The 10960-nt window shown below is 37.8% G+C and overlaps 1 protein-coding gene across 8 annotated transcripts; it reads right to left on the minus strand.

Annotated features, from left to right (window-relative positions):
• Nucleotides 1–3163: 3163 nt before the first annotated feature.
• LOC126272965 (uncharacterized) lies at nucleotides 3164–10257 on the minus strand. Of its 8 annotated transcripts, none has more exons than XR_007549286.1 (4): nucleotides 8332–10257; nucleotides 7524–7595; nucleotides 7220–7303; nucleotides 3164–7096 (listed from the first exon to the last, which is right to left on the minus strand). XR_007549286.1 is itself a non-coding variant. In XM_049976295.1 (4 exons), the coding sequence occupies exons 1-4, from the start codon at nucleotides 9173–9175 to the stop codon at nucleotides 7065–7067; spliced, it is 309 nt and encodes a 102-aa protein (XP_049832252.1). In that variant the 5' UTR covers nucleotides 9176–10257; the 3' UTR covers nucleotides 3164–7064. The 8 variants fall into 8 exon arrangements, 4 of the variants coding, with proteins under 4 accessions (XP_049832252.1, XP_049832250.1, XP_049832253.1 ...); XR_007549283.1 differs by having other exon boundaries at nucleotides 7722–10257; XR_007549285.1 differs by having other exon boundaries at nucleotides 7674–10257.
• Nucleotides 10258–10960: the final 703 nt, after the last annotated feature.

A 10960-nucleotide genomic window follows, 5' to 3' on the forward strand; every position in this document is an offset into this window, starting at 1 on the left:
ACCAAATCATAGGATTTGTGGCCCTTTCTGCTACAACGATGAAGACACTGTGGGGATGTAGAACCGCTGACTATACCCCCCAATAAAATCACTGTCCTACCACAGCAAGAACCACTGTATCTTTGCCAGATCAGTTCTCTGTATGTCATAAGTTGACTCTATGTTACACACATTGTGTGTATGCTGCAAGAATAAATGTATTCATAGTAAGTGATGGGAGTGTGAGTGATTATTTATTGTTTTAATTACGATGCCTGCTTCCCGCTACCTACAACACCAAAAGAAAAATACACACTAAACAACCCTCAAAAATAAATAAATAAATAAAATCCTGTGCCTGCAAGTGATCCTGTCATATGGACATAGGAGTAGTGACCATGGCAGCCGGAAGACTATGGAAGAAAATGCTTCAATATCAAACTCTTGTGGTAGGCATGCTACCCAAAAACCATATACTCCCCAACCCACACAAAACCAATGATTCAGCTCAGTCTGAGAGCCCTGCTTGTCCTACCCCACTGATCAGTTGCTCACTGCCACAATAGGAGGGTAGAAGAAACAAAGTAGATAAAATTGCACCCATGCAATGAGTTACAGAATTCACATAAAGGAACTGAAGCTCATAGTGCGGGAAAGGCAATTGTGTGCCTGTTCGCAAGGAACACTTTTGAACCTATTGACAGTCCTGTGACGAGAGACTATAGCCTCCACTGAAGAGGAGACATTACGAATGACAGAGCAAAAGGTGGGCTGGCTGTGTTTGTCAATGACACATATCAGCCTTTAACATGCCCTTAATCACCTCAGTGTGGGCAGTGGTACATGCCTACTTAACATCACAGTTTCTTCCACCACATGATCCGTGAGAGTTAGACACTCTAAGAGGTTACTGCACCGTTCTCCCAGACATTTCTCCTACTAGAGGATTTTTATGCATACAGTGCAGTATGAGGGTGAATGGCACCTGATTGAGGGTTTGAGAAATTGAGGGCTTCACACAGACTTCCGCACTGCTGCAGTCATCTACTAGCATACACCTGTTCTCACCCTGCATGCTCATCCTGATAGAAACTGCACATTAGGAAGTGGCTGACAACCTCTGTGTATGTGACTTCTTCCCCATCTGAACCCACACATTAGGTAAAATAGACCCAACGGATGGAATGCCCAAAATGGCTAACTGGGCAAGGGCAGCCAGATGGCTTTCTTTAAGCATTATGAAAGCATCAAGGCTTATGTGCACTTCATTACTTCTATGTTCCACCAAGTTCCTCACACTTCCATCCCTAAGAATTCGGATGAGCAAAGAAACATCTATTGACTTCTGCAACCAGGTGCAGTAGGCTGACTATGCACATACTCATGTAAGGACAATAATTAGAGATTAAGAAGAGTTTATGGGTTTCTCCAACATGTCAACTATTGCAAATATTTGTTTCTAATTTTTGACTGTTATTTTAGAACATTTGAAATGATCAACAGAATTGTTTTAGTGTTTTTCTAAAGATGCTGGATAATCCATATTAGTCTGGTGATTACTCAGCCACAGTACTATTGTTTGTGTCTGATTATCTTCTTAAGTTTGTCTTGAAAACCCTCTGTCATTTTCTTTGATGGAAGATTTTAGTGTGTTCAGAGAGTGGCTGCAGTTGGCCAAATATGTTTCACATGTACTACTCAGCAAAATTATTCTGTTATATTTTTGTTTTCCCCTTTTTAATAGGAGTTTATCTAATGACTCAATGTTGTTTTTTAACTTTTGTTCTCTGAACTGTATTTTATTAAATCCTCCAAGAATCTGTTGGAGTGGGTCATAATTAACCACATTTTGTATACATTTATGCATAAGTATTACATATTGCTGTTTTATTTTGTGAAATAGTATTATTATACCATCTCTATTATTTTGAAAACCCTTGCTCTAAAGTTAAAATGTCTGATTTCATTTCTCATTTATATTACTCATCATAGTACAGTAGTACCTCAGATACAACACATACTGATAATGTAACAATATGTAACACTGTATGTTAGAAAGTTATTTATTTCATTTCATACTATATTTAGCTGCAGCATATGTATGTTCATCAAACATCACTTCACAACAAAATGCTAGACATGTACCAACATATCTCAGATCATAATAAGATTAGGTGACATAGAAACTCTGGAGGCAGTGAAAGTGATTATGTAATTGAATTTGCTGTGAAATCGAAATTTACCAAAACATATTGATATTTATCGCAGTAATGGAAATTTCCTGCCATGAAAAGAATTCATCAGTCTCATTATAACATCAGATCCAATATATTTAGTGATTGTTGACAGTTGATTTCTCAGTAGTTAGCTTACATTTCTCTACTGAGGTCATTTTTTATATTATCTTTCTTCAGCAGATCACCACTGAAAATGTAGCTGTCCTATTATCTATGAAAATTTTTGCATGTCACCACAGGACTTTAAATATTATCAATTATCTGTAGTGTGAGACCTAATATTTTTATTTTAAAAGTGTTCTACACAGAAGTACAAGCTTCATTAATTGCATCCTTATGCAGTCTTGGCTATTGAACAGAAACGTGCACAACAAAAACTCCAGGCAGTATGTGTAAACACACAGAACATAAGAAAACTTTCTTGTATGGGCCATATACCTAGACAAGCAAAAAGGAACCCGACCCCATTCTTGCTCAGTGTCCCATGGTACTAAAATAACCTGGCTAATTGTCCAATATGTCATGTGCATTGGCATGATGATATGTGTTACCAGTTCTCAACTCAAGCAAGCAGCAGTACTGTGGCACATGGTGGCAGGACTTGGATTTCATTGATGAAAACCAAGAAACTGCAGGATAATGGTATAAATGGTGTCCGCCATTTCTTTATTTGTTTATGTCGCGTTCCTGTTTTTCCACCATTAAACATGAAAAATAATCTTGCTTCATGAGAAGTGATATACCAATGAGAACCGTTTGTGATGTACCCACCACGAAAATGAAATATTCGACAGTGCAATAAAGTGTACTCTTTTTGAAACATTAATGAAATGTGAAATTTGTGAACTGCCCTGAATCTGAATCCACATACCACACCAGCTTCTGCAGAGTAGCTCTCTTGCCAATTGAGCCAGTCATCAAACTTTGATCATCTATTACCTCTTTCTATATCTTTCCAAACAAAGCAATGGCTCTCTCAAAGACCTTCCAGGAAGAGCTTTATTGGTTGGAATGACAGAGTGAAGACTTCTTACTAACAACCCGGGGGTTATTTTTCTGTTAAATTTAGAGATATATGGAGGGAGGTGCTGGAGATAAAATTGTGAACCACCTGTGAGGTTTGCTTCAGAGGACGGACAGTGCAATAATTAAGATAAAGTTCCTTATTGATATAATTTTATTGAATCATTAAATTTCCATTGGTTATTAACACAACCCAGTAAAATAATGTGGGGAACAACCTGCGTCTAGCCTAGGACTCAATATTTGTTGGATCAAAAAGATACCATTATCTTTGGAGGTGCAGTAATGTCAACAATGAAACATTAAAAAAAGTGCAACGGTTACAAGTGAATTCATTTCACTTTGCAAACTACAGACTCAATCATAGATGGTTAAAATCTCACTGGTCCTACAAATAATATAACAAACTATAGTTGAATACACAATGTGCGCTATATTATATGCCACAATTTCAATTGTTTATTTGGATAGTAAACCATATTCACATTTAAAAGTTGTACAGTTTAGAACAATATGAAATAATTCCATACATACAGTACCAACAGTATAGTGAAATTACAGCATAATATATACATCATATCTTGTATAAAATAATTTAACATTTACTGAGTGACCCTGACAATATGCAGCCAATCATTTGATTGCAGATACATTAGTACAAATGTATAATAAAGTATTAAGAAATAGATTACAAAAATACATAGTCACATTGTGCACTTAAGGAAAAATCCTGCTTGAACTATGATGACATTGAATGAGCAATCATACATTACTGTAAATGGCAGAAATAAATCTGCAAGGATTGAGAGTGCTTATTTGTTTTCTCCTCCAGCAAATTTTGATGTTACTTTCCAATTCTTAAAAACATGTGTGAATAGATCACAAGAGCAAACAAGATGTAACAGTACGGATATGGGAAACATCCTGAGAATCTATCAGCGGTGTCAGATTAGGACATTCTTATGTTTAAGTCAATAGTCCTGCCTTAGAAGACAACTACTGCAATTATATGGTAAATACCAAACTATTTTAAGAAGCCAAAATTAATAACTTTGCAGCTGTGTTATATTACATCAGAAATGTTTCAGAGAACATATTCATTGTGTTAAAATCGTTAAAAGACACACGCAAATTCCTGTAGTGTGCCAACCTATTCATCTTGAAGTAGCACTTACAACAATCTCCGCAATTATTTGCTGCATGCATCTGAGGTAAACTAACAATTAATGGTGGTAAGTCAAATGAGTGCCTTTAAATGTTTAGTGCGTGAGCACAAGTTTAATTATGAAATGAATCTCAGGCAGCATATTTGCAAACACCATCAACAGGAACTGCCTGTTACCACTAAAGGGCCTGTAGCTTATTACCAAACTTACATGTGTGACAATAGTTCTTCTCTTAAAAATATTAAGGAGATTGGATTGATCATTTACAAATTGCTCATGAAATCACCATGAATTCAAAATACTGCAGTTTTTAAGTGAAAATGAATGTATACAGTGGATAGAAGAAACTGAAAGTATGACACATTCAAAGTTCGTTAACATGCATGGATCTGCAATTGGTCAGATAACTTCACCTCCAAACATTTAAAGGCAACAAAATGCATGGAAAATGCCCTGCTGAGATGAAAGTAACTGTACCAAGTAATTTTGTGTCGACCCACACTGGTCATAAGCAACAGTTAAGCCACCCGTCACTGAGTGAAAAAGAACAGGAAACCTTAGGTATATGTATTGAAATAGGAATTCCATTTGACAAAGCGATAGACAAAAGCTCAGTAGTGACCCTCACACATCAGAATTCATTTCATACTTCAATACACTTTATGAGGGAAACATGAAGTGCTGGGCCAACTGTCATAGAATGTATGCTGGTGTCAACACCCACATACACGTGGAGAGTATGCATAGAATGTTAAAGGAGATACATGGTAATGCAAGGCAGATAAAATGACTGGACAAAGGCATTTCTACACTGATGTCCATAGTTACAGCCAAGATCAAGATGTTTGACTGGCTTATAGCAAATGTAACAGGGAAAGCTACAACCAAAGTTCAGGACATTTATCATAAGCACAAAACTAGTTAAAAACTGGACAATGACCTAATTAATATGGTACATGGTGACAGGGAAGTACTATCTAAATCATCTCCAGAGGTGCACACCGTTAAAGATAACAGAGTCAGCTATGAGAGTAAATTAAAATGTACTGATTGCAAAGGCCTACAAATGTCTGCTTGTGTCTGTGTATGTGCAGATGGATATGTGTGTGTGTGTGTGTGTGTGCGATTGTATACCTGTCCTTTTTTCCCCCTAAAGTAAGTCTTACCGCTCCCGGGGTTGGAACGACTCCTTACCCTCTCCCTTAAAACCCACGTCCTTTCGTCTTTCCCTCTCCTTCCCTCTTTCCTGAAGAAGCAACCGCTGGTTGCAAAAGCATGAATTTTGTGTGTATGTTTGTGTGTCTATCGACCTGCCAGCGCTTTTGTTTGGTAAGTCACATCATCTTTGTTTTTAGATATAGATTAGATTAATACTTGTTCCACAGATCATGAATATGACACTTTGCAATTATGTGGAATGCGTCAGTTCAACAAAAGGTTTCTTTACATGACATTTTGTCTTTTATTGAGGAAATTAAAGGAATTTTATAAAAGCACTTTTATATGATGTATTACTATATGGATTATTGTTACTACTTGGAGTGTTACTGCGGTGACCTGGCAAGGCCAACAGCATTTTAGTCCCTAATTCTACTTATTAGAGATGCCTCAACCTCCTCACTCTTGAGTCATCCTCAAAAGGTTAGGTGGTCTTCAGTTCTGGGGACAGATATGGCAGTTCCTCTCAAATCTGCTCCTGAGGCAGCTCTAGAAGACGGAGTGGAAGCTCAAATGGTGCTTACATATCAGGTCCTTCCCATCTGTTTCCAGAGCATTACACTCTGGACTGCAAATAAAGATTTAATTAGAATTCAGACATGCCATATTGCTATCAAACAGCAACAGGGTGAATAATGATTAATGCCATACTTCGTTGAAGACCAGTATCAAAAAATACTTATATTGTGCTCTACTAACTGAAATATCTTTACATATCGGACTTGCCGTTCACTAGGCGTGATGAGGTTGCCTAGATGCCAATCCCCACCTCTGAGGTGGGGAAATTCCAGGGTCCTTTCCACCCTCCTTCTGGCAGTCAGTTGATCCCAGCCAACCTTCTGAACTCCAATGTTGGGAATATTAGGTCATCTGCTCTTGAGACAGCCTGAGGGGCCTGACTGAACATCAGTGTCAAGCTCCAAATGTTTGGGATCTCCCTAATTGGTCCTTGAGATGCCATCGTCCAGATTGCAAATAAAGACTGCATTGAAATTCTACTGTTTCTAAAGAATATAATTACAACTACTATTCTGCTAACTCCACAACTAACAGTTTAGGGGTATCTTCACATATTTGTCAGGCAGACATCAGATGAAACACTATTACTTCAACAAATAGGGCTACTTCTTTAAAACAAACCATGTTACATATCTGATGTGCTGCTCACTCAGCTTCAAGGGACAGAGTTTATTCTTGCCCCGAGCTACTAAAGTTGCAAACTGGGACCGTTCCCATTCTACTGTTGAGGGGGTATAATTTGTACTGTGAATAAATTTTAAATCAGAATGTAGCCACACTACACCACTACTTGATAGCAACATTCTAACTACAACCTAATCTGTCATTATTAATTAATATGAAGTCATTAGAGCAGTGCCACAGGCATTTGATATGATGTTTTATCTGTGCTGTGCAGCACATTTGATATGGCATGACCATACTACACAGAAACAATGTAGTTCATGTCCAGTCCTGTAAATATATTATAATGCAGACACAATAAAATGGAATATAAAAGTACCAATGTACATACATGAGTTCACAATTTATTATACGCAAATAATGTTATCTCCATTAGATTTACTTTATACACACCTGATGCATCATCTTGAACAGGTGGCTGCCATAACATAGTGCATGGTTGCTCCACAACAGGGAATTGATTTTTGGTGTCAAGCCCTGCAAATAAATTTCATATCACAACTGAGGCAAAATTAATAGGCACTGAAAGATGGCATACACTGTACTGCAAGTAACTTTTACATCACTATCCAAACACACTACACTGCAACTGAACAGCAACATTCTAAATTTTACTTAACCTGACATGTTTATTTGGCATGAGGACATTACAGTAGTATCACACATTTTTGGAATGATGGATCCCATCAAGTTTTACCTGTTTTGCTGTGCTGTACATCTGGAATTGTATGGCTATGCTCCACAGGAACATCATGATTCATGTCGAGCTCTGCAAATAAATTTCATGTTATAATGCAGGCAAAATTGACAGGTACTGAACGAAAATTGTATATTAACCATGAATTACAATTTACTCTCCCAGGTTCAATGCATAGACATATCAATTGATACATACTCTCACCCAGACGTGATCTTACTATTTCACAGATTTCTTCAGCATCTGGAACAGCCAGAGAAATATTACATGCTGTTCCCTTCTTGGTGAAAAGTAGTCTCCGTTGTAGTGTAAGTTATCTTTTCTGTCTTTTATCTTTTTCTGTGAAGTAACTTTTTTGGGCTCAAACAGCTCCTACATTTACCTTCAAAGGTAACACTTTTTTTCCTAACTGCACTTCAGTCTCTGTCACTCCATAGATAATATTGAAAAATACAGAAATAAGCTTCTGTTTCCATTCTAAAATGATTTTAGTGTTTTTGAAACAGATTTTCTGCTTACTTTGGCTAATGTTGCTTCTCTCTCACAGTTAGTTTCAGCATCAACATCATTACCCAGTACTTCAGGACTTTCCAAGAGGTTTTCACCCACAATGTCATCTTGGCAAACACTGTGAATGTGCTTAAACATATGGAATCTAATACCGTAATCCATACATGTACAATAATACCTATGCATGCACACATTGCAATCAATACATTTTAATTTGCACTCACAGCTGACTCTGTTATTTTTAAACAATGTATACCTCTGAAGATGTTGTGGATAGTACTTTCCAGTTAGCACCTACCTCAGTGATGAGGTCCTTTTTCGTTAACAAACTAGTATTGCCTATTACAAATGTCCTGAACTTTGTAACCACCCCTTTCACATTTGCTATAAGCCAGTCAGACATCTTGATTGTAACTAGGGACATCAGTTGAAAGTTTCTCGGATCTCCAGTCATGCGATACCATTATATCAACGCTAACGCTCGGCTAGAGATGCGAGAAACATGTGAAAGCCTACAGTCACATACAGGGACATCATTGTAAGGTATGCCTTTCTCCAGTCGTTTTATCTGCCTTGCATTACCGTGTATCTTCTTTAGCAACGTATGCATAATCTCCACATGCATGTTGGTGTTGAGACCAGCATATATTCTATGACAGTTGGCCCAACATTCCATATTTCCTGCATAGTGTGTCATGAAGTATGAAGAAAATTCTGATGTGTCAGGGTCACTACTGAGTTTCTGCAGTGCTTTTTGCATTTATTACTGAAACATATTTACATTGCTCAACATTGACACTGATTTAATGAGCCAGTATGCCTCGTTTCTTTTATCCAGATCTGCAATTTTCCACTTGATATTAGTTTTCCACACTCTGTCCTCATGCAGATACAATAGTGTCTCATCTTAGGAGCTCCCATTGTCCTGTTCCATGCAATACTGTACGGCTCTGCAAAATCAGACGTGAATACGTTGGGGCAAATTGGTCAACTTGTGATTATATGTACTGTAAAAACGTACCTAAAACATAAGCGTCCTTCCTGTTCGAAATTAGAAAAGCACATGGAAACCTTTGTCTGAGATCATCCAGTACTAATAGGGTGGTCACTGGATTCATCAATACAGATGCAGTCTTCCCCATATTTTTATAGCATTTCGCATTATGTTCCGTTCATTATCACTAGTACAAAATCATCACTCCTCAATTCTAGATGTTCGCTAGTCGATTCTTCTAGTGGTTTACAGGAGAATAATGCACTCGGATTCTTACTTTCGTTCATTTCTTTTACCCAAGCTTCGACACGGACTGCATCATTTTGATGTGGACTTGGAGGAGAGGTTGTTACTTGCTACAGTGTTATATAATTCGTCAGAGGGATTCTCCGCTCTGCAAAGTCCTACTGCAATATTGTATCTGTTACTAAGGTTTCCCGCCCTTTTTGACTCGGGGCCAGGTGGCTTAAATCTTATTTGTGACCAACGTGAATCGACACAAAATGTACTTGATAGGTTCCATCTTCGTGTACAGTTACTCTCATCTCTGCATGGCACTTTCCATTCATTTCATTACTGGCCGTCAGTTTAAGATGTCTTGTGCTTTTACCTTTGGAGATAAAGTTATCTGACCGATTGCCACCATAATAATGTGTAGAGCTAGTAGACCCATGTATTTTAACAAACTCTGAATGTCTCGTACGTTCAGTGTCTTCTTTCCACTGTAAATGCTCATCTTCAGTTGAGAATTGCAGATCTTCAGAATTCTCGTGAATTTCATGACCAGATTATAAATGATGTATCCAACCCCGTTTCGAACTACTTTCTAATGAGCACGACGTACACTTAAGGAACAACGCCCCTTCCTGCAAACCATAAATATTTCGTTGGGGGCGATACAAATTAAGTTTAAGAGAAAGTCTTGTCACACGCGTAGCACTGATAAGAAGCTACAGGCGCTCTAACTGTAACATGCGGCTGCTGTTGATGGTTTTTGCAGATATGCTGATCGACATCATTTCTGTAATTATACTCTTGTCCACACACTTCGCACTTAAAAGCACTCATTTTCGCAACACAAACGCTACGCAATAAGCACGATCAGTAAGAAACAGAAAAGAAAACGACGCACAAAACGAAGGTTCGACGTCCACTCTTTCGCACTCGCATAGCAACTACTACGAATAAAGAAACCACTACTAACGATCTCCAAAACGCAAATGCAGTTGCTGTTTCCGGTATTGCGCCGTGAAAGAGCTGCAGGGGGTGGGGTGAAGGAGTGAGTCGTGTGGATGCTACAGAGTGGACAAGCCTAGGAAAAAAAGTAGGTGTGACTTCCTAAAAGAGCGGTTGTGGCATAAGAATTCCTTGAATAATTTTTTAAACGGAATTAATGTTTCAGTGAATGTACAGTGTGATGTGAAAAAAATGTACAACTAGTGGCTGATGAAACTGTTGCTCTAGCAGAAATAAATAATAATAATAATAATAATAATGGTTACTGAAAAATAACCAGAGCAAGCCAAGATCTCTGAGACGAAAGACAATGGCCTAGGGAAGGTAGCGGCTTTCATGTTGTCGATGATCATAGCGATCCGCGAAACTGGCCAGATTCTATACTATAAATGATAATTTTAGGATAAGAGCACTTAAAGGATGGTCTGCAAGATATTAGTTAAAAAATGTAACATTTCCTGTGGATAGCGAGACAAGAAGGTGTCTCACTTTTTTTTGCATTGCTTCTGTCACTTTTCAAATGATGAAAAACTTAGTAAAAGTGGCATGTGTATTCTCAAACTGAAGATGCTATGTATTGCTTTTTGTTGCAAATTGTTAAAGTCGAGTGCTGGCGCTATCACAAGAAATGGTTTAAGAGACTGGCAAAACTTTTCATAAGTTGACTCTAACAATGACCTGAACCACAATCACATTA

The sequence above is a fragment of the Schistocerca gregaria genome, chromosome 5 (assembly GCF_023897955.1).
Source record: "Schistocerca gregaria isolate iqSchGreg1 chromosome 5, iqSchGreg1.2, whole genome shotgun sequence".
Lineage (NCBI taxonomy): Eukaryota > Metazoa > Arthropoda > Insecta > Orthoptera > Acrididae > Schistocerca > Schistocerca gregaria.